The sequence below is a fragment of the Leuresthes tenuis genome, unplaced genomic scaffold (assembly GCF_036924035.1).
Source record: "Leuresthes tenuis unplaced genomic scaffold, fLeuTen1.0.hap1 SCAF_10, whole genome shotgun sequence".
In the NCBI taxonomy this organism is placed as follows: Eukaryota; Metazoa; Chordata; class Actinopteri; order Atheriniformes; family Atherinopsidae; genus Leuresthes; species Leuresthes tenuis.
In genome coordinates this window covers 7409338-7436988 of record NW_027325364.1, presented here as the reverse complement: position 1 = coordinate 7436988, position 27651 = coordinate 7409338, and the positions used below count along the sequence as shown (strand labels likewise).

General features: G+C 40.1%; 1 protein-coding gene across 1 annotated transcript; it reads left to right on the top strand.

Annotated features, from left to right (window-relative positions):
* sh3bp5b (SH3-domain binding protein 5b (BTK-associated)) lies at window positions 1–26858 on the top strand. The gene is made up of 9 exons (XM_072393770.1): window positions 1–289; window positions 1771–1833; window positions 6877–7005; window positions 18972–19136; window positions 19754–19884; window positions 22053–22095; window positions 22564–22783; window positions 24392–24748; window positions 26641–26858. The coding sequence occupies exons 1-9, from the start codon at window positions 212–214 to the stop codon at window positions 26853–26855; spliced, it is 1401 nt and encodes a 466-aa protein (XP_072249871.1). The 5' UTR covers window positions 1–211; the 3' UTR covers window positions 26856–26858.
* Window positions 26859–27651: the final 793 nt, after the last annotated feature.

The window sequence follows — 27651 nt, the reverse complement described above, 5'->3', positions numbered from 1 at the left end:
CAGAGCGAGAGGACGCACAGCTACCCGATCAGGCCAGTACAGGTCAAAATGCTCCTTTTGCTTTAAAGAAATGGTTTACATCCGAGAACAGACGCAAGGGTGGTGAATCCAGCTCGTGTGGACCGGATTCAGACACACGAGCTTACCGTGTCTCCGCTTGTTGTAAACGTCGGTCTTTGTTCAGCTGCTGCATCTCTGCTTCACCTCCGACATGGATCATTTAGAGAAGGAGCACAGGTCGGATGACGAGGCTGAATATGAAGACGAAGAGGTGGACCCCAGAATACAGGTGTGTAATCTTAACTTTCACTGATTTGATAGTTTTATGTTCCCTGGTAAGGGCTGTCTGTAGCTTAGCCGACGAGTCTGTCCCCATATTAACAAAAAGCACGACATATAGAGCTGAATCAACAGAACAATTGAATTGATTTTTCTTTTAAATGTAAGCATGATTAAGCCTTTTGTTTTCAGTTTAAATCCCATATCTAAAATAATGACTTCGGCGGAGACAGTTAAATACCGGCTGACCTGACACAGATGCTAATGGGAAAGACAATTTGACCGCATCAGCTGGTGCGGTTCAGAAAGGGGGGACTTCCGACGTTTAGCTTGGTGTTGGCAAAGCCTTTATGAGTTCAGTTTAAAACGTTATCTCAAAGATTAACTGAGTTGTTTGAAGAAACGTTTCACCAAAGCAGAAAGAAGTGTCCCCAAAATCCGTCAGAGGATAACTGAGCAAGTTGGTCACGTTTCAACATGGACAGTTTCTTTTGTTTGTGTCCCTTTTAAAACACAGTCGCATCTTTTTTTAGGCTCCTTCACCACCAGTTACATTTATCTAAAAGAGTAATCCCCCTTCGTTTGTTTAGTTATCTAGCATTTTATGAGAAGAAATAATTGTAGAATAGGTAATTTGGTGCAGATACATATTAATTCCTTTGTGTCGTCCTTTGAGTGGCCTTTGACTCCCAGATCAGGAGCTGTAGAGCTAATTGTTTGTTTGTGTGTCATTCGGTGGTTTTTCTTACTTTTTTAGAAGGTATTAGTTGTTATATTTCATGGAGAAACAACCAATTATTCTTGGATACACTGATTCTATTGGGACTCATATGAAACGCAAGGTGTTTGTCAGGTTCATGAGTCACTACAACTTCCTCAGCGTTCCACATTTTGAAATGTCGTTTTTTGCAACATCAGACGGTCAGTGACTCAAATATTGCTCAAATAACTCAAATAAGTGCAGCAGTAACACCTACCTCTCTAAGAGATTATGCCAATTGTACAGTTTTTACAGCGTTACACTGCGAGTTCATTGCAGTAAGAGGTACAGATTTGTTTTACCTGCATTTATCCCTCTTTGTGGTCTCAGAATCTCTGAGAAGATGGCATTTAAGGGGATGATAAACAGATGATAAATGATAAACAAATTTGGTAGTTTAGTATTATTTTACTTTTAGTGTTCAGTCAGCTTATTTTTCAGCTCTTTATCTCTACTGAGATGAGGTTGTGATCAACAGAGTGAGGGAAAGAGGGAAAAATTCTGTTATCTCACATGGAGAGAACAGTTTTCACGTATACTTTAGCTGTTGTGTTTTTATTGCTGAGAATAATGAGCTACTTAAACATTTCAGACAGTTTTTGCATTCCTTTCTGCTCCAATTGAATGAATTCCAGATGTTGTTACCTCTCTCTCTCCTTTACTCCCAAGTATTGTATTTTATTACTTTCTCTGCCATTTGCTTTATCTCTCTGTTGTTCCGTGTCTTCCAGGGAGAGCTGGAGAAACTCAACCAGTCCACCGACGACATCAACAGATGTGAGACAGAGGTTGAGGTCAGTTTATTGACATGCACGGGGGCAGGCTAATTGAATGGGTCTTCAGGTTATCTGTGTGTGGGAGCAGTTTTTGACTGATAGAGCGCACAGTATCATGCACGTAACTACTGTCATTAGATATAACTTTGTTTCTGCCGCTTACCTCTGATCTGGCCCAGAGGTGACTGACAGGGTGGGAGATTAGTCTGTCAGTGTCTAGGCTTGTGTCTCTGAGGCCTCACTGTTTATTACATTCTTTTTATATTCAACTGAATTACATCTGGACCTTTGCTCTTTCTCCAGGCCAAACTGTAGCGTTGATATTTTTTGTTTATTTATTTTTTTAATTTTCAAAATGTTTTTTTTTGTGTCAGCATGTTTCAGCAAACAGAGACTTGTAACTTGTTTTGTGAGAAATGGTGACATGTTTCATTGTTAGTTTAAACTACAACATCAGACAGATCTGAGTTCAAAATTGTTAAAAATTATGTCAACTCTCAATGATTGTGTTATTTTTAATTTGATTTGTACTTTTTTTTGCCTTCTAATGTGCAAATTAAAACATACTTAATACAAATAAAGGCCCCAAAGTCGAAGCTCTCCTTATTTGATGGTCCGCTTTGAACACCGGAACTATTGACTACCTCATGACTCCACACTGTGGACTCCAGACTGTGTCAAAACATAACTGGGGACAACATTTCATCATCAAACATTGCTTAAGAACAAAAAAGAGGCCTGATGAGTTGGAGCATATTTGGACTTGGCTTGGGTGGGGCCCTCCTTGTTTTGCATGAAACTGGCCTGACAGTAAAGCACAGAGGTGCAAGTATGATGAAATGGGGGCTTCATGATTGTGAGATGTATAATCTAACAATTTGACTTGCGGGAAGTATATTAAACAGGGGTGTACTCACTTCTGCTGCATACTATAATTTTGATTGTGGACTGCATTTACACCAACATGTAGTCATCAAACAGGCAAAGCTCAGCTTTTCTCTTAACTTTTCTATATAAACACTTTAAAAGCACTGGCAAAAACAGAAGCTACGCACTGCAGATGCAAGACTCTAAATGGGGTCATCAAGGCCATTTCACAAGGCTGAATAACTGAGCTTTGGGTCTCATTAAAACCCAGTAAAGGCTGATGACTTAACATTTATGTAGGTCAGCAACACTGCAGTTTTATAGAGATGAAAGTTCAGAGTTTTGTTGCACTTTGAGAGCTGTACAAGGCATCAGTCAGGCAGCTGAGAGGTTAAAATGAACACAAGTTCACAAGTTTTCAACTTTATGGGGTTCTACTTTACATAACAGGACATTAAGCCCTGTGGCAGGAAATTCTGGCGAAAGGGTTAACAGCAGATATTGTAACTGCTTTTTGTGTAAAAGAGCTTTTTGATGATCTGTATTGCTGCAGGATGGAGAGGCTGGGGGCTGTGTGTGTATGTGAGACCCATTTAATCCTATCTGAATTCTACAGTATCTAATTACATTTAGTTTAAAAGTTGCTGAAGTTGAGCAGTCTTCAATGCCTTTTGATCACATAGTATGAATTTACCAAACATTTGACTTTTAGGTGTGACTTTGATTGGTGTAATGTGACAGCTGATTGTCAGATTGTATAAGATGGTTTGAAATATTGAAAGTAACCTGCTGACGCCAACAGATTTTCCTACCTTAACACTCAGGGCCCTGATTCAATACTGCAACAATGTCTAGCTTGAATGTCATTAAATTGATGAGGCTTAATCAAATGTATAATTTCTGTTGAGGAGAATCTGGTCGGGTTGAGGAGTAAAAACATGCACGTCACCTTTTCTATCTTGAGCTTGATTTGCTGCCCTCTTGCAGAGCAGACTGCACCAAAAACAAACTCTCCATTGCTTGAGAACTGTGCACATTGGAGTGGTTTAAGCTTATCCTGTGACTTTTCTCTTACTTTCTGTTGTGTGGTGCAGGTGTTTACAAAATGGACTAGTGTGGAGATGAGTGAAAACCTCTGAGTTATCTATAGCCTCATTTCAACCAAAATTACCCATCATGTTGAGCTCCCAGGAGATTCTTTCAGACTGCTGTTTGGGGCTTTTTTACTTCTGTCTAAAATCCCGGGGAGGAAAGGAAAATGAGTCCCCTGACTCGCTGCTGCATGACTGTCTGCTTGGGCGTAGGGATTCCAAGTTATTACAGAACTTGTGGAGGAGAGTGCTATAACTGTGGGAAAAGGGAAGTTCTTTTTGTAATCACTTGGTGTTTCTGATGCTTTACTTCCTCTGTAGCTCCACCTGCGCTGTAGCGGTGTATTGTTCTTATTAGATTTAGAGAAGCAAGTCAAGTGTGAGTAGAAGTGGTTATGGCGCTGCACTGATGGCATGATTATTTTGAGCAGTGATCAAAGAGGCAGGCAGCAAGTATTAAAAGACTTGAACCTTGCAAACCAGCATAGTGGTCTAAATAATGTGAACCGTGCAAGTTTTGATCCCAAATGCATCTCCATACCACTTAGAAAATGATCCTCATTTCCACCTGAGCTAGTGTGTTATGTTGAAATATGTTGTTGTTGCTACATATTTCTTTCTCAACATGATCACATCGCCCATATTTTTGTTTTATATATTTCTATATACTCTGAGCTAAGATGGATAACTCTAATATGAACCTCTAGTTTCAAACTGATTTGAATTATCTGTAAGAGGAAGCATTCATCTTATTTTAATAAATTTTGCTGGGATCCTTTGTTGTCACAGTCGGCATTATTGGATTGTTTCACCAAGTAAGGGATTTGAGTTGAAGCCTTTTTATAAGAGAGCATGATTGGAGAGATACAAATGATATCACAGTTGGATTATAACCAGTTCAAAATTGAATGCTTCAGGGTTTCAATGTTTTAAAGCTGAAGTGCGTCATAGTTTTAGGATCTGAGCCCTGACTGGGAGGATGGGGTCTCTGCACTGCAGTCTGCATCCCTTCAGTTACATCAAAGAGCCAGTGAGACACTGAGGGGAGGACAGAGGCGAACAGGACAAGCATGTTTGTTTCGGTTCACTTTCCATTCGCTTGATCTCATATTTTAGCTGATTGTGTAGAGGCTGTGTTGTCTCGTGTGTTACTTTCAGTGGAATCTGTTCACACATTAGACTATCTTTGGTCACTTTGGATAAAAGCGTCTGCTAAATACATAAACACAAACATCTATACTCCTGCACATTTCCATGCTTCGTAGTAAAACGATGACTTAGAGGTTGAAATACTGACCGTTAGTGAGCATTTTAGTCTCTGAGGCAGAGCTGTCAAGTTGACTTTACAGAAAATGAATCCTCAGTAATTTAGAAAACTGGTAAGAAATATGAATCATTCTTTACGGGAAAAAAGCTAAATGCTAATATTTGTTGTGGCTCTTCTTTGAAATATTTTTCAAAACACAAACAAAAATATTCAGGCTTTAGATTTTTTTAAAATGTTTTATTATGAAAAATAAAAAATGCGAACAAACTACTCAGAGCTTTAGGAAATAATCTATTAAAATATTAGAAAAATTAAGCAATATTGAAATAATTGTGAATTTACTTTTGTTTGCAAACGGAAAAATCTGTTGGATGAAACTACAGTAAGAAAGCTGCTACCAGCGGAGGAAAATTCAGCACTTTTTTGATGCACTGAAAGAACCAGTGAGGCTTTCCAGCGTCACAGAGCGCTGTCACATGTGGGGGGGCTATAATAGAAAATAGTAGGAGCGTCTCATTTGAAGTGAATTGTCAATGCTGGTGTGTTCTGGGCTTCAGGGATGTGGAGGCTGATGCACATGTCTGCAAACAGGCATGTGCATTAACTTCAGTGCTTAAATGTAAACTTTTTGCCCCAGAAATGAAGTTGTCCCACATTTTTTAGGAAGAGCTGAGCTTGTTTACTGAACAGAAGCCATGTTCACACCCCTGACAAGGTCCCCAGAATACGGTTTGGAAAGGTTTGGCTGCTCACACATTCACACAGGCAATTAAACGGAAGAATTCCCATGTTGGATGCTACAGTATTAACAATGGTGCGCATCAGTTTACAGTGCCATCATGCAGACTCGCGTTTAGGAATTTTCTGGGCTTGTCCCAGGTAGCAGGCTGGGGTAAATTAACATGATGCAGCTCCTGTTGTTGCAGCTCCTACTACTTTAGTAACCGCTAAAATCGGGTCATAGATTTTATGACCTTATTGAGAATATGCCATCGTGGACCTGCAAGGTCGGACATGTTGTTCCTACTTCTCGGTCTAATCGCTCTTGTTCTTAGATGGTGCAGTGTCCTTTATGCTATTTAGAAAATCACAAGGACACTCCAGAGACAAAAGTCTGAGAAATTGTCCTCTACTAATACCAGTGAACAAAGCTCCTTTAGAAGGAATGAAGTGCTCTTGTTGTTGAAAGAAAAGATTAGGCATACGTCTTTAGATGGCTGCTCCCATGAGCTTGGCTTTGGTCTGTTTTACAGCGTTTGTTGGTATACGAGCACATCGTTGGATAAGAGCACATCGACTGATCACTTCACCCAGATTAAATTAAATCTAATGGCTGGAAGTTGATTTTCTTACGCATTATTTTGACTTAATGTTTTTTAGCTTCATGTTGGAGTTCTTGGAACTTTGGGTTTTGCTTGCTCTGACTCATAGAGGAGGCAGCATTAGAGAAAGTTTCATTTCCTCCTCCAGCTTTACTGAATAGACTGGAGGTTAGGGGTCAGGAACTTGAATGCCCTGCAAACATATCTAACAAAAAAAAAAGTTGTATAAGCATACGTTGTATCATTGTAAATGACTGTGAAATTGGACACATTCTCATCCTTAGTTGATTGTTTTCTTTTTTTTGGATATTTCAAATAACTGAGTCCATTTTAGAGAGTGCACTCAAGCATTCCATTCATGTGATCAGAGGTCATGAAGATCCTGACTCCTCACAATTTGAATGTCTGAATCCTTGTGATAGACGGATAAATCAAGCTCTTTCTTAAAATTATTTCCACTCCTACTGTGTTTTGACATAAATCGAATGTTTGTTTGTTTTTTTTGCTCGCTCAGGATGCAAGACAGAAGTTCCGCTCAGTTCTGGTGGAGGCCACAGTGAAGCTGGATGAATTGGTCAAGAAGATTGGAAAGCCTGTGGAGGAGTCCAAGCCTTACTGGGAGGCCCGCAGATTGGCCAGACAGGTTAGTGCAGGGAAGGAAACCATTCGGAACTGATGTAGTTTTTTTTTTTACTGGGATGGATCTGGGATGAACACAGATCAGTGGAATACCATGGCATTTGATGAGTTTTCCTTTCTAAGCTACATTACTTTGGATTGCTCTGCTGCATTTAACTGCCCTCCTCTCCATTGTCCCCAGCAAAAAGAATCATTTAAAAACAACAAAAACAAAAATTTATTTTCTATATTTCTATGGAAATGTACCTGTTCAAATGTTGACTCGACTGTGTTGGCTTTCAAGGCAGGTCTCAAACAAGTCTGTGCTCCTTTTATTTTTTATTTTTTTATTTTCTTCATGATTTACATGTACTGAAGCCCAAATATGCTCGAGTATGTTTTTGTAGCACCTCTACTGAATCCGCAGTTTGTTCTCATTGATTGCATTTTGTTTTACTCCTTTTCGATATTGCCTTTTGAAACAAAATAATTTCCCCCATCAGTTTAAGTGATCACTTAGATTCAGTACACTTAGAGAGTGGGAGGGGTGAACTACACATGTGGTTCAGTGCAGTCTCGCTTCCCTTTTCAGCCTAGCCACAGCGTAAAGTCTGTGTGTGGCTGAGATGTGTGTAATGGCGTAGAACCCACCTGCACATCACGATAAGAGCCCAGCTGTAAGAGCGCAGTCAGGAAGCACAGAGATCGACTCAGACTCCAAAGGCTTTATTGTGTAGTTTCATGGCTGTCTACTTTGTATGCTGGTTATCAGTGGCGTTCACATTTTCACAAGGAGTTAAATGATTCCTGTGAATATGAAGGGTCGTTTTTCAACACTGAAATACAGGCAATGGTGAAAGAGTTTCTGTGAAATGCTCTATAGTTTGACTTCCCTCTTTTCAGCCTTTGTCCTTTTTTAAACCCACAGAAACGAGGTTATTGGAGAGAACTGTTGCTACTCTTGCAATGAAATGTTGAAATAGTATTTTATCAGGTCTCTGCATAGCACTTGTTTTAGAAGAATGAGGAAGGCATTTTTGGTCCATGTTTAGAATCAACCCATCTACCTCGATACTTGTAGTTCTGATGTCACTTGATGATGCATGCGCTCATTCCTCTTTCACACATATCAAAGCTTTCATATAAGAAATGCTGCCCAAACACACTTGTTATTAACGGGGGGGATTGTGATAAGGAAGCTCAGCATGTGATCATTCTCGTTTCTCTCTACCAGTCAGGTCAGTTGCTGTCCCAGTTGGGTAGTGAGAGCTTTACTCTAGAGAAGAAAATAAAATATTGCCGTCTTAACCCACTATTGCTCCTTTATGAAAGTATAACTTCATGTTAGTCTGACTGAAAATTACCATGTTTCAGAGACGGTTTTGATTTGCAAAGTTCCCAAAAAGTGGGTCAGGACGAGCCAAATTTTTAGAGACTGTCCTGTAACTTGATTAATGAATAGTCTTGGCATTTTACTGTTCAATAGAAGGGGAACCACCACCTCTCAATACACAGATGTGTAGCTGATCTTCACTTTCTGGCTCTCTTTAATACAGTGTTGAATAAAAGGTGATTAAGCCCCGTTTCTCTTTTGTTGTTGTCCTTAGTTGGAAAAAAAAAATAACTGAAAAAAGCAACAACTATGTATCATGATTTATTTGTTGTAGTGAAGAAGTTCAATCTTCATGATTGGAGAAATATTTTATTCTCACATTGCAAAACATAAATGGATCGACCTTTAGGAAAAAGAAGTGTTCAAAGGCTGGAGGACAAAAATATCTCTTCATTTCTCTTAGTGGATGTACTTATTGATCTTTGTGCATTTTATGTTGAAGCAAAAGCCACTTTTGTGATGCTCTTAAATGTTTTCATCTAATCGTCCACTGTAAACTGATTCATCTTTGTCTTTCTTTCTCGTGGCTATATATTGAAATTAAGCTTTTATCTTTTCATCTCTGCAGTAATTCCCTGTAATAGTCTGCGCTGAGCTATTTAAAGCCGGAGCTTTTCATGCTGGAAGTGCAGGAGGGAAAGTTCTGAACAAGATTTAGTTCTTTGCTCCGTATGGGCTCCTGTCTTGTTTATTACAGGTTGATCCAATGGTCATTATTAATGTGTAAATGCACTTCATGCTGTCATGACTGAGCATTTTTCTTAGGCTGATTTAGTGAAAGAGAGCGGGATCTTTAGAACTTATTTTGTGGACTCAGTATCTGTATCTACTCAACCCTTCTACATGACCGTACGACCCTACAATTCTCTGTGGCTCTGTAGATGTTTATAAGGCATATTGGGGCTGAAGTCCTACAAAGCAGTTGCATCTTGGAGGCTGGGAATGCTTTGGTCTTCTACTGAGAGCATAGCGTGTCTTCAATAAAACTGTTCCTTGTGGCTTTATTTGAGCCCTTCTTCCTTCTTGTGTGGTGCATTTGGGACATTTTCCTTCCTTTATTACTGCTCTTTTCTGCTTTCCCTCTTTAATTATTTTAGCTTTCCATGAATTTTCTCACCCCCTTCACGTCTCTTGAATCTTTTGTTGTCACATTGTAAGATACCTTTGTCATCCTTCTTTTCTTTGCCTTCTTGTCTCCTCCCTTCAGTCTACTCCTTTATTTCCCTCTTTCATTTCTTTTCGTTGCCCTTTCTCCATCGTAACAATATGCTGACAATCTGAAGCTGGAATCATTGTTTTATCTACTCTCCCTCTCAATTTGAGAAGCAGCAAATTATTTGCAGTTGCAGAGAAATAACAGGCACCGCCCAGGGAGGGGTGGGAAATGAAGGTGGAGACATAGAAATCCAGACCTCAGAGTAATGGATAATCTGCAAGCAGACGTTGTACTGGCAGCTAATGATTCACGAGTACAATAAAGGTTACCCTCTAAGTACTTCCAGGGTTTTACTCCAACATTCTTGAAAGGCTGAAGGCTTTGAAAATAGACTTGGATACTGTTCTTATTTTTTTTTTTTAAACAAGGAACACTTGTCAATAAAATGATACATATGTTTGGATGCAGGAAACCATAAATATGAAGATGAAACTGTTGGCTTTGGGCACTTTTATCATCAAAGGCCAAACAATGATTTTATATCATAGTAGAACAATGAGCATATTTACAGCAGCTCTTTTAGAAAATGGGATTTAGTCAGTTTTGTTGCTACTGGAAACTTGTTCACATTGTGACCAATTTGACACAGTTAATGTAATGATAATATGAAAAAATTCCCTGATTGTCATGTGAAATGTCTTATCTACTGGAGTTATGTGGTCCAGCCCTATGAGATCAGGCATAATTCCCCCTCCCCTCCCCTCAAGGACACTGCAGGCAGGCAAAATAAATTCTGCATGAATCAAACGTGCAACCTTTCCAGTAGAAAGATCTGTCTCCATACATTAGCTTCAATTGCTCTAAGCTCCACTGTTTTTGGTTTAGTCTCTGATAAAGGTTAGTCGGGAGAGAAAATGAAATGCAGGTGCACTTACTGGTGACCCGAACAATAATTAAAGAAGTGTGCGAGGGTGACGAGGGCGAAAAGTTTGGAGTGATTTCCAGAGTGCACATATCCTGCCATATCTCAAGTTAAACTTTCAATGGAAGTGTTTTTCATTTTTCAGACATTATGAAATATGCATTAGACTCACTGTTCCACTTCACCTCTCAAGAATCATTTGAGGATGGAAATGAGGCAGTAAGTACCAAGCATATACAATATAGCATGGAAAGTTTCATTCTCCTGCATGTCTAGAAAATCATCAACATTTTAAGGTTCTAAGTGACGACATTCTGTTTTATTATTGGAGCTAGTTCTTTTTCTGTATCCTTATCTAAATAGTGGAATTTATATTTCAGAGTTAAACCACTTGCTTTCGCTTCTTTTTCTGTTATCAGAAGGGACTAGTTGGGCAGAGCTGCAGTAAATCTACTTGTTTTGTGTTAAGATGGAGCATTAAAGTCTCTGAAAGTGGATGACTCAGTGTCTTGCCTTGAATCTTGCCAGAGCACAATCTGATTGAAAGCAGCAGCCCACTTGCATGCTGCACTGTATGTGTGTGTCCTCACGTTTGCTGAAGTCCTGCGAGGAAGAGGAGAGGTGGTTGGATGTAAAAGACGGGGAGGCAGTTTAAGGGCAGGACAGGTATGTGCAGGATTTGATTTGGAGGATTATTTTGAACATCTATCCAGCGATAAAACTGATTCAAGATGTGTCTGGCTCCAGGTTGCAGAAGAAAAAAATTACATAGATGTCAATCTAAAGACTTTAGCTGTCTGGTTTTTAAGCCCAAATTACTTTGTGATGAGGCAACTCAAGCTTGTATAGTGGTCAATATCAATTTCTCATAAATACACGGTGCATTTATAAAAAATTTCTTTTTTAAAAAGTTATGTTCTTACTGTCCAGGGTGTACCCCACCTCTCGCCCAATGACAGCTGGGATAGGCACATCCTTCAGCTCCTTCAGTGGCTCAGGAAAAGTGTTAGTGGGCAGCTAAACCCTCGGGTTTCAGAAGGCTGCCTCGATTGGAGACTTGGGTCTGACTGGGTTAATGCATCTGTGGATGTCATCTAATGCAGAACACGTTTAACACAAAGAACTATTCAACTAGATTTTGAACCCATCGTGTTTTTTTAACCCTCTCATGAGAGAGAATTGGCAAGATAGTCACACTCTGTTAAATGGATGGGATTATTTTGGATCTGTGTCAACGTTGAGCAACACAACCTGCGTTGATCTCGGAACCATGACGCAGATTGGGATCAGGGAGAGTGAGGGTAAATGGAGGGTTAAATATTCGGGGCGTTATGTGGTAAGGTGATAAAACTGGTTAATGTGATGTATGGAAAACGCTAGATAAAAGTTACTTAATAATTTGAATGTAAACAATATTCTCGTTACAGTGTACCGCTATAAACATAAAGGCGTCACATTGGACTCTGGCGCAGAACAAAGTGATAACTCCATAGTTTTTCTCCTTCTTGGCAAGTCATTCTCAGGTTTGTTCATAAATCATTGTTTTATTAAGTAACTCATTACTGAAAGGAAGGGGGGGCTTTCAAAATGTCTGTCAGCAAGTTGGTTAGCTTTGTTGCTAAGTTCACAAAGGAAATTGGCAGCAGAGTGATCCAACTTTCAATGCATGTTGGGTTTATTGTCAAAAATGTAGTACTGTACAGCTGTTTGCTATAACCAGATCAAAAATGGCAGGGTATGTTTATCTCTAAATTAAAGTCCGAGTTGAGGGCATCCTGTGATAAAGAAATACCTGAGAAGAGACTTGGATCTTGGAATGTAGTCATTTTACAGATTTTATTAGAATTTGGAGGATGACTCATTCATTACATAGTGTTCTCCCACAAAATTCTCCTAGCTGTAAACTCTCATCCTTTGTCTCGTTTAGCTTCTTATCACCCTGCTGTCCTCCTTCTCCCTCTGTCTCAGTCTATTTCTCTTCCCTCCTCTGCTGGAGTGGAGTATTTGACAGGCAGTACTGGTGCACCGGGGATGTGATGATAGATGGATTGACTGAATGATTTGGGGGATTCATGGGAGGAAGGCAGATGAAGTTGCCTCAAGGTCGGAGCCATCTGGTCTTTCTTTGGCCTCCTGGGAAGGTGTGCATGTGGTGTATGCGAGTTTTGTCATACTGTATCAGCGTTTCCTGTACAATTGTACAAGCCTGGCTGCCATCCCAAAGCTGTCAACCTTGGGGAAATTAAGTGTATTGTTACAAAACCCCTGGATGTGTCTGGTGTTGTATAACAGTTCCAGCAGTCACATCATCACAGCTCTGACAGTGTTATGCAGTGAGTTTACTTTTGTTTATTGTTTTTTTTACAGTGACACAATCGCTGTACACAATAGTGTGGATTAGGGCTGCCACAAACGATTATTTTAATAGTCGACTAATCACAGATCATACGTAAATTGAATGTAAAACTCACTGACTCAAATATAACACCAACATGTTCAGTATGGACTCAAGTCAGGACATTTGCTTGCTGAGGTGTGCATGTAGCTAGCTTTGTAAAAAAGCCATCCATTGAAGATGAACGTACTTTGTTAGGACGGAAACGGAACGTTAGAAAACATTAGCGTTCCTATTCAAACATAGCACGGTTATAACGTTACAGAAAATACATGAAATATGTGTGCTAAGGCTAATTAATCAAGTCGTCATTGCTAATGTTAACGTTTACTCTTTTCAATGTTCATTGCCTATCGAATAAACAGGCACAAATTTGCCTTTAATTTTCCCTTTGGACACAGTCACACCAGTCCCCCTTTCAGCTTGGACATATCGAGATTTGTTTATTGAAGACGGGGAAGAAAACCTCAGAGACGGAAGCCTCCATCCCAGTCTTTTGTGGTTCATTCAAACCCGAAGCCATCTCTCATATCTAGGCCATTGGAAGCTCATTCAGCCATCTTGTAGAATAAACGGAAATTGAAGTTGGCTCAGGGCTGAGGTTGGTCGGGGCTACTAAGACAGAGAGGCGGCATTCGCAGCACTGGCATAGCCCACTGTCTGTGTGATTTTGATAAACGCCATCATCAGATAATTTAATTTCTCTACAGAAGAAAGAAATTCCCACAGTCTATTGAGGAGCAAAGATGGAAAATAATTGGCCAAATCAGGTCAGTTTGGAAACAGATGCCTGTTCTTGTTTCCCTTGTTTTAACTATGAAGGCAAAAACCGATGTTATTTCTCTAAACTTTAACTATTGTTTGCTAATTATCATACAGTATAAAATGTAAAAATGATTACTGAAGGAGAAACACAGATGCACAGCAGTGCCTTTTGCACAAGCAAATGTGTGTGTTATAGAACAGACTTTGAAGCCTGAGCATGTCTGATTTTCATCTTCAGTGAAATCATGTGCACGTCAACTGGAAATCTCTTTTTCCTAGAACTTCTTTGACAGATCGGACTGATGGTGACACTCATCCTTAGTGTCTGTCCTCCCATTGTTCTTCATTTCTGTTCTTTTTTTTTCTGAGTTTGATTGATTAACATGTTTTGAATGAAATTATTATGGTGCTATTTAACTGGAATTCCCCTTCACTGTTAACAATGAATTTCAATGTCATGCATTTGAAGTCACTATATGATCGCCCATATGTGCTTTAACATTTATAAATGCAGACAGGTCTGATCTCTTTTTATTTGGAAGATATTTTAGAAAATCAGACGACTATAGACAACATACTATACACATACAAACAGGTTGCCATACAAGTGGGATGTAACAGATCCTCAACTAGCCTCAGTCTGAGCTGATTAGTGAGTCAAGCTTTGTTTCGTGGGTTTGCAGGTTTGGTTAATTTTTGTTCTTCAAATTAGCCGTTTTACCAGGTGGCAGACGTTAAACACTGCATGCATCTTATATAGTTTTAGTTTCCTGGTAAACTGATAGAATAACACTTTGGAAACACAGCATTTTTTCTCAGGTGCACAATGTAGAAGCTGCTTCTTTTGAGGGCAGTTGTATGTAATGGAGATTGAAAGTACAAGAGACTTGTTTGAGAGTGGCCTCCTAGACCACTTTGGCTCAAACTGTCACGATGTTTTCTAAACAGTATTTTTTTTTTCTACAAAACAGGTAAGTGTTAAATTCAAAGTGTTAGAATAAGTTACTATGTTTGACTTGGTAAGATTAGGACTGTGATGCCTTACTGCATCCTCCCTCTAACAAATTTACTAAACACTTTCTCTGAGTTTAAGCATCTCATAAATATTTGAGATGCATTTTCACAGGCAAACGGAGAGGGAATCGCAAGATTCTGCATTACTTGCACTCCTGCTTTCTTCTCTCTGAAGGCTTGCGTATAAACATTTGACAAAACTGTGGGCAAGGTTATTGTAATGTGAAATAAAGCAAAGAGTTTTAGGTAGAAGGAGAGGGATGAGTGACAGTGATATAGAGAGGTTTAGAAGTAAAGAAATAAGCATTGGATGAAATCAATGGGATGAAAAATAGGCAGTTCAAGGCAGAAAGGTTGAAAGTAGGAGAGACTAAGATGAATATTGGAATTGACAAATTGGGAGGAAGTGGAGATGCTGAATGAAGACAGCAGAGTTTGGCTAATGGAAGAGGGCGGGAGTGATGTATATGAGCAGAATAAGATGGATAGATGAAGTTAACAGATTGATAAGAAAATGAGGGTGGGAGAAGTGATTATTAAAAAGAGTTTGATAGAGGAATAGTGATGTGGAGACAGAAATGTTAGCAAGAAGGTTAATATGGACCCAGATGATCAAAAATAGGGAAAGAAGAGACTGAGCTGTGTGTTTTCCTCTTGTAGTGGTTGGTCAGCAGTGCAGTAAATGCACTATTAAAAGCAGAAGTGATTTGCTCTGCTGTCGACACCTTTATTAACTTAATGCAGCCTGACAGGAAGTAGCCCCAAGGCCCAGTGTGAGCTATGAAGCCACACTGAGATTAAAAGAACAGGCTTTAGAGGGCTTTAGAAAGCTGTTTTCTTGCACGCTCTGCACAGTTTTGGATAGGCTTGTGTTGTTTTCATGGTTTTGCCCCCTTTGACATAAGGTGTGATTGATTTATTTATATATATATATATATATATATATTTTTTTTTTTTTTGGGGGGGCGAGATTAAAAAGCTCTGTCACTTCAGTGCAGTGCTGCTGTTATGATTTAGTTTTTTGTGCTAATTGCACATTAAATTAATCATGAATGTATTTTTCAGAGACACCTACTAAACAGAGGGGGCATCCATGTCAAGCCACCAATCAGCCCTCCTCAGTCAGGTCACAATTCTGCATTTTCTAGTTGCACAAGTTTTCATCGGTGCTTTTGTACAATAGGAGGGAGTGTTGGCATCTTTTATATCTGCTCTTTGGTCAGACCACGAAACAAAATGGAAGCGTTGCATCTCACTGTTGCTCATATCCTCTGAATGAAAATAAAACCCTGCTGCCAGGTTTCACTGCTGCGGTCGATGGTTTTGTGTTCAGCTTTATCACAAAATGCTTTCAGCTCAGTATGAACACTTGTTTTTGCTTCTGCATCTCTTTTCCTTTGCCCTGTTTTCCTTCCACGGCTGCCTCTTTCATCCTTTCCACTTTACGGGTGTGGTCTTTGAACACTCGCGGCGGGATGGTAGCACTGCTTTTTGAATTGCCTGTAACTGACTGCAGAGAAAAGTAGGACAGAGAGAAGGAGGCAGAGAACAACAAATACATTGTTTTATTTTATTGAGTAAAGCGTATAAAAATCTGATGGGTTTGGCATGAAATCCAATTGGAAAGCGTATTAACCATGAAAAACGTGACCAAAGTTTTTGCTGTTTTTTAAGCTATATGGGTCAATCTGTTGATAAACATCTAATGTCTGTGCTGATGGAATGGGAGAAGCAGGGAGTGAGATGGGTGGGTGGATGGAGAGGTAGTGAGCACGTGGAACATGGCTTTCTTGTGGGCAAAGTGATCTTTACCTTCTAAACACAATCGTGCAGCTGCATAGGACAGTGAAACTGTCTGACTTGTTGACCCAAGCAGGCCCTTACTAAAAAAATGTGGAATACAAAGCAGACCACATGACTGCAACAAGGCGGAGGTTGTTTGGATCTTGTTGGGCTGGCATGTTGATGAGCGTAGCTAATGAAATTACAGCGAACATGTGGCAGTATCGGAGCACCTGTAGTTTGACTGAGAGAGGATAGAAGACACAGAATCTTTGGATGTAAACCGATATCGGACATATTCTTGGACTTTAACTGCCCCAGAATGGTGTTAATACAACAGCAGAGTAAAATACATGCATACCAAAGAAAGAAGTGTGGGATTGGCATAAGTCAATTTAAATAAGTTATCTCACAAGACTAGCAGCACTCAATTCTGGATTTTTCTTTTTTTTGTAAGAAGTTGCTATTCATTACACATCAGTTTATCAGTTGGACTTGCTATTAAATTTAAAAAGTGGCAGACTAGCTGACCTTCATTTGGTCGTGTTCACATTATCTTAAATCTCTTTACAGATGTATTTTCACATAAGTTGAATACTTGTATCCATGTTATAATTTTGTTTCGATGCCATAAAAGAAAAGCTGATGTATCAACTGTGTCTTTGCAACACAGATACAGCCAAGTTTGTGCAGTTTCCTGGAGCGTCGCTAACTGGGTCAAAAGAATCTGCTTGTGACTTAATTGTCAGCAAACTGTGTATAGCTGCCTGTTTTTGTCACGGAGCATTAGAGGCCTGTCGCTCTGTGTAGCCATTAACACTCCTCATGTGCTGAAGTGCTTATCCTGTAACCAGCACAGCACAGCACAGCACATTATATTATATACTCTACATTTATTTGCACATACACACTGCTACCTACATGCAGTTGTTTTGTCACAGACCTTCTCTGTCGCTCATGCACAGCTCATCTTGTGGCACAGTTGGTGCTGTCAGCCTGTTTTTGCATATGGAGATGTGCCCACAGTCTATGTATTTACACCTTCTTTCTCCAGCTTGAACCTTTTGGTTTTGCTTCTATTTGAAGTACTAAATAATACCATATTGAGTCATATTTAATTATCTTATCATAATTAGCAAACTTCCACTCAGTCTTGCAAGTAAAATTTATTTTGTTCTTTTTTTTTTAAATCTTTTTTTGTTTTACTTGAGTTATTTAGCCTAACAATGGAGTATAAATATCACTCAAAAGTTGTTGGAAATCATTTGTATTCATCTGTTTTGCCTTGAAATATAGAGATTGGTCCCTGACATTGGACTCATCTTAAATCTTTGCTTTTTGTCTCCATCTCTCTGTCACACAGCCCTAAACAGTGGGACCCCATGCATAAGGGGCCCTAACAGCTGGAGGGAAATGGGAGTTTTTCCGCAGCAGCTTGAAGTCTTTATGATCTCTCTTTGTAGCTTTTATTTATCCATATATTGTTGAGAGCAGCTGATTACACTAACAGAATCCACAGGACACTGACAAGCACACATCTCTAACTTGTATCCAATAAAGCAAAACATCTATTTAAATGATGCTTTCCACGGACTCTGGATCTTCTGAGATATTAATTTATGCCTCTAAATATGCCACACGATGTTGTTTCCCAAAGTAACTCTCCATGATGGAGTCTTGATTTGTCCTTTTTTCTCTCTCTCCATGAAATCATAAGGAAAATAATTTATACATTATTAATATGTTGTTCTGCTTGGCTCCTGTGTGGTTTTCCCAGTGGCATGAAGGGATTTGATTTCCCACGCCTACCTTGTGAAACCTCCTGTCTGTTTATCCACAGGAGCACACGTTGTTGTGAACATGTGCTCACAGAGAGCGCATCCATTCACATTGTGAGCATGACGGCAGTTTCATCTTGTGTTTGTAACTGCTGCATGAGGAGCCTCAGCTGTACCTTTACACTTGAATTACAAGAATGATGTCAGTGATGGCTTGTGCAACACAACATGTAAACATGGCAACAAAGAGCTCTGCTGTTGGGGATTAGTTCTGCAAAATTCCTCCTTTTTACACTTAAAAATCTGAAGTCTGATGTTTTCATCTCTGGATCGACGTGTGTGTGTGTGTGTGCAAGTTTGTCTATTTGTCCATGTAGTTGTGTATTTAGGTGGGAGGCGATGTTAACTAAGTCAGCCATAGAGGTAACGAATAGCAGATCTTGGTTTCATTTTAAAAACTTACTTTGACAAATGGTTTTAAAGAGTGATCAATACTATCTGAGGAAAATTAAGATGCATGTTTTATGGACTTGAAAGTAATCCTTATATATTATAGTATATTTTAGGGAACTTGCATACAAATTCTGTATGTATGACTATTTTTCTGTTTGTGTAAAGTTTTGAGGCTGGCGCATACAGGTTCATTATGTCTTTTAGTCAGGACAACAAAAGTTGCTCAGGAACTTGCATTTAAAACCAGCTGGACTCAGCTTACGAATGAAACGTAACATAAACAAAGCAACATCAACAAAAGAAAAATCAGACTTTTGTCTGTTTGTTCCTCAGGCCCAGCTGGAGGCCCAGACAGCCACCCAAGACTTCCAAAGAGCCTCTGAAGTCCTTCGTGCAGCGAAGGAAACCATCTCCCTGGCTGAGCAGAGGCTCCTGGAGGAGGATTACAGGCAGTTTGACTCTGCCTGGCAAGAAATGCTGAACCACGCCACGCAGCGGGTGAGGAGGGAAGAAAGGAGACGGTTTACTTAAGAAACACAAGAAAATCGGTGTTTTCCTTAGCAGAGGCAAAAATATCGAAACTTGACTTAATGCATGATTTGTCTGTACCCGTTTCGGTCTATTAATAGGCTATACTAATTTAACTTAATGATCACAAACCTTTTATCCAGAGGTTGCCATATAGCCAAGTTAACTCCTTATTTATAGTGTCTGTATATTGTTTTGTTGCTGCACTAAGATCTACCAGCTATGACTTGTCCTGTACCTGTTGGCAACATTTAGTTTTAAGAGTAAAAATGTTTAACTTGATATTTTTCTCTGTGTTAAATGTGTGAACACACATGCTAAAACTGGTGAAAAGGTTGTATTGGTATTGTTATTCATTGAGGGGCTGTAAGGCGGATTGTTCAAAGTCAGACATTTCTGAAAAACTACATTAGTTTTTAAATGGTATCAGACAATAATGTAAATGTTATGAAACTAGAAAATGTTAACTGGATTTCTGGAAAATGGTGTTAGTTATTTCTTTTCAAATTGCTCCTCTAAATATTTGATTGGACACCTCAAAGCTGAGTTAACCTAAGTGCATGGCTGGCTCTGATTGGCTGTTACAGGTGATGGAGGCGGAGAACACCAAGACGAGAAGCGAGCTTTTACACAAGGAGACGGCGGCCAAATATACAGCAGCGATCAGCCGTATGAAGCAGCTGGAGAAGAAACTGAAACGTACCATCAATAAGTCAAAGTAAGAGCCTGAATCTGCTGTTGCAGCGCAACATACATTTTATCAGCCATATTCAACATGACTTCACAGGACTAATGGGACCTCTGCTCTGAAAATGTATGTCTGTCAGTCATCACACTGTTGCATAAGAAGAATCAGTGCCATGACACTGTTGCATCTTGTAGGACAGAACATTGCTAAACATAAGGTTATTTGGGGAATTTAAACTCAGAAACACCTGATTAAACTTATAGTAACATAGCAGGTGTCTGAATTTGGGTATGCAACACTCCAACAGCAGTATTTTAAGACTTTGTTTATCTTGGGGTGTTTGTCCTTTGCAGCATATGGACACAGCAGGATGCTGAGCCTCCAAAGCAGACTGCTGGTGCATGCCTAACTGCTTGTGGTTGATTTTGGTCAATTGTCTCATCAGTTAAGTGTCCTAATCAGACACTTCAGGGCTACCTATAAAACCCTGGTGATTTTAGACCATCTAGTCAGTCTCTGTCCATCTGTCTGTCAGACTTAAAATAAAAGCTACACAAGAATATGCTGCAGTTATCACATCATGTGATGTAGCTTCTTCTTTCCACAGAACATGAAAATAGTTTCAGTTATTTATGTAGGTAGCAAGGCCATGTTGCGCTTCTCTTTTTACCTGAAAAGGATTTCCCACTAAAGCAGTGAAACCAGGTGTCGGTCCAAACCACATCTAAGCTGTCTATTTATCGAAGTGTCAGATGTTAAGGTGGAAGTCACGAGTTGTTGCCGACCTGCGGAATCGCACCATTAAACATCCAGGTTCCATTCATGTTCCATTTCAGCAGAATAAATGCCAGTATTGTCATTATTGTGTGACCCACTCTGCCTCAAGAGGACAGACAGAAACCCAAAGGTGCTGTTGTCAAATGAGCTATTTAAAACCAAAAAAAATTCTTATTGCTGTAGTAATAAGACGATGGGAAAGCACCAAGCTCCCCCCACACCCACCATTAAAAATTTGCAGTGCAGTGGAATAAATAGCAGCTCTTCAAAAGTTGTCTTTTTAACCTCAAACTCTTGGAATTACTAACCTAACCTAAGCCGTTTTCATTTACCAAGTGTCAAGACCTTCAGCGTTAATTTCCCCGAACAGCTGAAGTATGTCTGGAGCTCAGAGGTGTACGGGTTCTGAACGTAATCTTCAGTGAAACTGAGGTTCAAATTCCAAAAAGTTACACAAGATTCCCCCCTCCTGTCCTCAACCGAGCCCTCATTGCTCAGAGCGATGAGGAGTCTGTGTCGGCTTCCTGTTGTCACTTGCGTTTGCCAGGCTCTGAGGCACGCAGGCATGTCTGGCCAGGTACAGAGCATGTAAAGATATCTTGTTGACATTGATGCAACAATTTGAGTGCGTGACATTGAAATGTTTGGGAGCAACTCTATAGTTATGTAATCTACAGTTACGATGGCACCAAAGGTTCATTCATTGGCCACTGTAATGCCAGGAACTTCATGCTGTGAGGCGACGGCACTATGCTCTAATCCACCGTGCAACTAACTTCGTCAGACTTGTACTTCACTACATTTAATGCACATAGTCAGTCAAAGGAAAGGTTCACATTTAGTCAAACCCGTCCTAAAATAAATTGCCATGTGAGCACATTTTGCATAGTGCAACGTGCTTCCAGTTTATCAGAAAATATCAGAAGAGGATATTTTCTGGAGTTGAAGACATTTTAGTGAAGTTTCCTTTTAGTTTTTGTCTCCATTCCAACACTGTTACTAAGCAGGCAACACAGTGTGGAACAACATTGTGGAAACAGAAGTAACTGTTTATAAAGTCTTTACAGATAAAAACTTGTAAAGTTAACAAACAGATGCTTTTTGACACTTTTAGAAAATTTAGCTAATATTACTTCATTTTGTACATGTAAGTTCCAGGCAAAGGATTGGTTAACTTCAAATTTCTGTGATTTATTTCATTCTTTTTAATCCAGTCTAACTTCCATAGAGGCTGCAACTCAGCAGGGTTTTAATCCATTCTGCTTTGCTCACTCATCCAGCATTATAACGCCTTTATCTCCCGCTCCTCGGCCAGGTTACCATGGTGATGTGGGTACTGCTCTTTTCTGGGTTAGTCTGTGCTTTTCCCCTCTGATCTATGCTCTTCCTTTTGCCTGACCTGTCCTCTTCTTCCTCCGCAGGCCCTACTTTGAGATGAAGGCGAAGTACTACCTGCAGCTGGAGGTATGTGATAACTGTTCAGCTCTCTTCTGTTTTTTTACCCTCTCAACCCAAAGGTGGCCTCTTAAGGTTTTAAGGACGCTGTTGCCACTTGGGTTAAATGAATTGACTAAAAACAGCAGTGACGACTTCTTCCATTTTGTCCACACTCTGCTGAGAAATCTGTGCTTTAGGCTGTACTCAGACTGAAGCTGAAAAAATAACTCGGTCTCAACAAACTGAAGCTCCTTCCAAAGCCATTTTTTTTTATTTGATCTGAAGGAAGTCAACACTGAGAGTCTGCTTGAATATTGAACTTTGTCTTGTTTGAATGGCTAGTAACTGTGTGTGTAAAAGCATCATATTAAGCAGGGCTTCTGTTTACGTCCAGGATCTGAACCATGGGATCTTTTGTTCTTAAATTTAGTTTTCTGAACAGAAAACGTCCATCTGTCATGATAATCTTCCTCTTCCTCTTCATCTCCTGTCCAGAACCTGAAGAAGGTTGTGGATGAGCGGCAGGCAAAACTGTCTCAGGCAAAAAGTGATTACAAGACGGCACTGAGGAACTTGGAGATGATCTCTGACGAGATCCACGAGCGCCGCCGAAACTCCGCCATGGGCCCCCGGGGGTCTGGAGTTGGTGCAGAGGGGGACAGTGTTTCCGGGGATGACATCTCCAGCTTTAAGATGGAGTCGGATGGTATATCCAGTGAGTACAATGTTTGTTTTCTCACTTCCCTGTCGTAAGTCTGACAATGACTGAGAGAATAGGCGCATTCGGACAGACACGTTCTGAGAACACAGTTCTAAGAACTGTCCACCTCGAATTTTGTTATAAGAACTGCCATTCGCACATGAGTCGGGGACCTTGACAGGGACTGATGTGACGCAACCATCTGTGACAGTGACTTGTTACTTTAGCGCCACACTCAACAACAAAACAAAACCCGCGAAAAGTAAGGAGAGAAGAAAACGACACCACCAAGAAGCTAATATGGAGAGCGAGGAGGCCACCGTGTTCATGGTCTGCATGACGGTAATATTAATCCTGGACGATCACATCAGGCGTCTAAGATCGAGACTGAAAGAGCACACAGCGAGAGAAGATACTTCTTTGTTTCATGAAGGAAAGTAGGAGAGCAGAGCGCCGCAGACAAAGGAGACAACGTCTAAGTTTAACTAAACATGCGCCGGTTGTGTCCGTGTCGTACGAGTAAACATTTCAGACAAGGGGCATAGCTACCAACCACCAAACACCTACGTCATATGTGTTCCTACGGAACCCAGAAAAGACCCTGCCTCGGAGAAGGAGCTAGGGTCGTGGTCCCTAGTTCCTGTATGTCCGAATGCACAAAAAAAAAAGGCCCTATTCCTGAAAAGGTTACAGGAACTGCAAAAGGTTCCTACTGTGGGAATGCGCCTAATCTCTGCTCCACGTAAATGTTGAAGAGTGTCTCCATCTTCAGAATGACTTTGATAATTAGCCTTTTTTTCACGCACTACTTATCAAAGGTTAAAGCATCCACCTTGTTGCCCACTGTAAATGTCAGCTGGAGCTGCACTGAGTTCCAGGAGCAACACGGTTGTTATTTCACTGTATTTTTTGTCAATTTTGAAAGGTTTGTTGTTTTGTGACATGGGTAAGCAGTGTGGCTTTGTTTAAGTAGAGAACAGCTCTTGAGGAGGATGTTTACTTCAGTATATCTGCTTTAAAAATCACAGCCAGTGAGGAGTCCTGTTTTTTGAGGATGTACTAAAGAAGAGCTAACGACATAACTGGGTTAAATTTGTTAGTTGAGCAGGGTTTATACATAGAGTCAGGTTCCAAAACAGCAGCCCACATCTTAGGGTCTGTAGGAAGACTAGTACACATAATGTGTATTAGCCTTTTGCATCTCATAAGCCTGGCCTATTGAATGACTAGCATGGTATTACTATGGTAACAGCAGTCCAGTTTAAGCAGACACTGATTATAAGTTAAGAGGGAACGTGAGGCTCAAAATAACCTCAGAGACTGACTGTGGGTTCACATGCTGGGATGTATGTGGTGAAAATGAGGCCTTTACTGAATGTAATGTGACAGTTGAGTTCTCGGTTGTAATGTTTTGGATCCCCCCCCCTCACACTCACTACTTCCTCAAATTGTTCCAGCTTTTATCGTTCTCTTCCCCCCTGTACTATTCACTCTTTGTCATCTCGTCTCCCTCTCTCTTATCTCACTTTATCTTCTTAATGTCTTTTTTCCATTTTTTAAAAAATTTTTATGCTCCTCTCCTTATTGTTTAACCTATATTTTCTTTATCATCTCCTCTTGCAGTGGCGTCTGTGTGTTTCGACGACGAGCCGTGTGGCGGTGGCAGCATCGTGTCTGAAGAAGACTCTGAAACTCACTCAACCAGTAGCCTTGGTTCATCTCCCAGCAGCCCTCAGGAGCTACTTTCACCCTGCCCCTTTGCCAGCTCTTCCTCCTCTTCCGGCATGTCCTTCTCTGAGTCTCCATCACCAACACCCTCCTCGTCCTCCTCCCCATCCTCTCCAGCTCTTCTGTCCCGGCCCTGCAGTTTGGACCTACCCAGTACAGTGTCATTGTCTGACTTCGGCCTCATCTCGCCGGTGCTCGGGCCCCGCAGCGAGTGCAGTGGGGCGTCGTCACCTGAATGCGATCTGGAAAGAGGTGCGTAATGGGGGAAAGAAACTCAATGATTTGTTAGTAGCAAAGTTCAAGTTGATCGACCCTCTTCGAAGAAGTTTAATCTATGATGTCATGTACAGTGTTTCAGATTCTGAATTCAAGTTATAGAACCATCACTGGATAAGAAAAAGAGAAAGCCCTGGGATTCACCAAAGGGCAAAGTTGTTTCCCCTGACATTTACAGCAGATTGGAAAATTTCATTGTTTAAAGAGGAAAACACAGTAATACCATGCAGCTACTGTTGTAACAGTGTTAAACATTTTTAACAGACCATAAATGATAAACATAAATGATGGGCAGGGCCCAGTTTCACAATCTTGCCTCATTGTTTCTTTATCATATTCACAAAACTCTTTCCCATTCGTTCAGGTTATGGAAAAAAACCTCACTAAACAGCTTTAAATGAACGTAGGTGAGCAGCATGTGCTGCTACACAGGGGAAAGCTACACTGAAGTGAGATGGATGATACAGTCTATTTAGGGAAAGAGCTCAATCTCCTGCTACCTGCATGGCTCACACCTGCTCTACTTAAGCAGAATATTAGTCATAGTGACAGAAACCAAGCGCCTCACGTGCAGGAAAGAAACAGGTTGGCGGTTTTGCCTGCAGAGAGGAAATGGCTCTCAGTGCTTCACTCAGATCTGTTCACACTTTTAACTTTGTCAGGACTGCTTTGGTGTTAGATGGTTTAAGGAAGAAAACTTTTCTCAGTCTCTTCAGAGACCATGTCAAAAGATTTGATGAGCACCAAAATAGCTTCAAGAAACAAACGCGTTTAATAACAATGTGTAGTGATGTGGCTAAATGGAGCGTCTATATTAGATGTGTCTATCAAGCAAGTACTGAAGCACGTGCTTTGGTTTCAAATGAAGATTGAAACAGGGTTTGTGTGCAACTTTCGCTACAGAGATACAAGCAGGGTGAATTTGTGTTTTCATTACATTGTGTCCACCAGTAGACACAACAACGAATGTTTTCATTGTTTAAGGTCTCGTTTTACTAAAACAACCCATTTAAAAAGGCAAAAAATGATTGGAATAGTAATTCAAATTTGTGTTTCTGTTAAACTGGTCTTATCTATTGCATTAATTTCAATTATTTTGGCATTGCTTGGCGATTTGGGATGAAGAAGCATCTATATTACAACAAAGTTGATGAGTTTGCTTATGTGTCAAGTGTTAGAAAACACAAAATGCGATAAGTTTCAAATCAATTTATCCTGATATTTACAAGCGTTTATTGAAAAATCTCCTAATTTTGAGTCTGATATCAGTAGCATGTTTGGGTATTGCGCTTGCATTACTCCAGTTTCTGAAGCCCCTTTCTCAAATTTATTTTTTATTTTTTTAAATAAAAGGTGTTGCTGCCATGAACAAGTATTCCTATTTTTTCAAACCTAAATTCTTGTAATTTTGATTTGTTGGATTTGTCATTGTCATCTAATAATGGGGATTCATTGATTTGCAACCTTAACCTTAACCTGGAAAAATAATTTAATAACCAGTGTTGCACCCCTCAGGCCCCACATGTAATCTGTTTTATTAATCAACATTCTGGCCCATATTAAAATATTATTTTTTATTTTTTCCCCCTCAGATCAGCTTTCATTGATCACGACCTCTATTAAATACTTACAACGTACATCATCTGTGGCAGCTCTATGCTGAAAGCAAGTTTTCACATGTCTAAGCTGCAGATGGCCTGTGTTTCAACACCATTTAAATGTCAACATTGTCATTGTGAAACTAGCTGCTTTTTTAAAAGATAAAAAAAAAAAATTACCATACCCTGCCCTGAAGCTGAGTCTTGTGTTTAGTTAAGCCCAAATATGCCCGCTCCAATAACACTCACCGACCTTCTCCCGTGCTGCAGGTGACCGAGCCGAAGGTGCAGAGGGCGATCTGGATAACGTTCCAGCAGGAAACAACAACAGCTCAACTTCTATCACCAAGAGGAGCTTCAGTCTGGAGGCACGCTTCAGCTTTCTGAACCTGCGACGCCCACGGGTCAACAATGCCAAAACTACGGACAGCTGTTCCCAAAAGACGGAGCCGGGGCAGACTGTGGTCCTGGTCAAAGGAGTCTGAGGAGGGGAAAAAAAAGACTATTTATCAGAGGGACTTTGACTCTGGGGTTGACGCTTTCAAAGCCAAAATCTGCTGGACTGTATAAGCTGCTTATAAGCTACCTGCCACTTACTGCACTCCATCTCCAGACTCTGTGGTCAAACAGGGACTTGGAATGTCACAGCTGGTGAATATTAAGTTCGCTCTACATTTTGGCATCAACGTGACTCCCGTCTCCTTTATGGAAAGGAAACTGCACCTTCTGACTCTCATGCCACAGAAATAAAGAGCACCAGTCTGTTCTGGGTAAAGATGCTGAAAGGAAAAGTAGTCGTATGTATATATATTTTTTTCTCCACTAAAAACTGAGAAGACTTTTATCACAATGCAACACACTAGCTGCCCAAATACAACCTCTGACTTGGATCAACCTGCTCTGTTAAATAACTCATCAAATTTATTTTCCAAATTTAAAAGTTTTTACAGTTAAATGGTATGTGGCATGCTATAAACCACGCAGAGGAAACATTCTGCTCTAGATTTAAAGGAATTAAAGTTCAACAGTGGGAAAATAACTGGCCTGTAGTACTCATGTATTTAATATAACAATGTTGTATTTTCTGATGTAATATATGTGATGTCCAAGTTTAGCATTAAATGTAAAAAATTAAAAAAAAAATTACACAAACTTCAATTTAGTAAAGGTTTAAAAGGAGGTTTTCATGCCTGTTTTTTTTTTTCCACTTTGACCATGTTTGAAGTTAATGTCTTAAAGTTGCCGACCGATCAATCAAATTTAATGTAAGTTGCACATAAA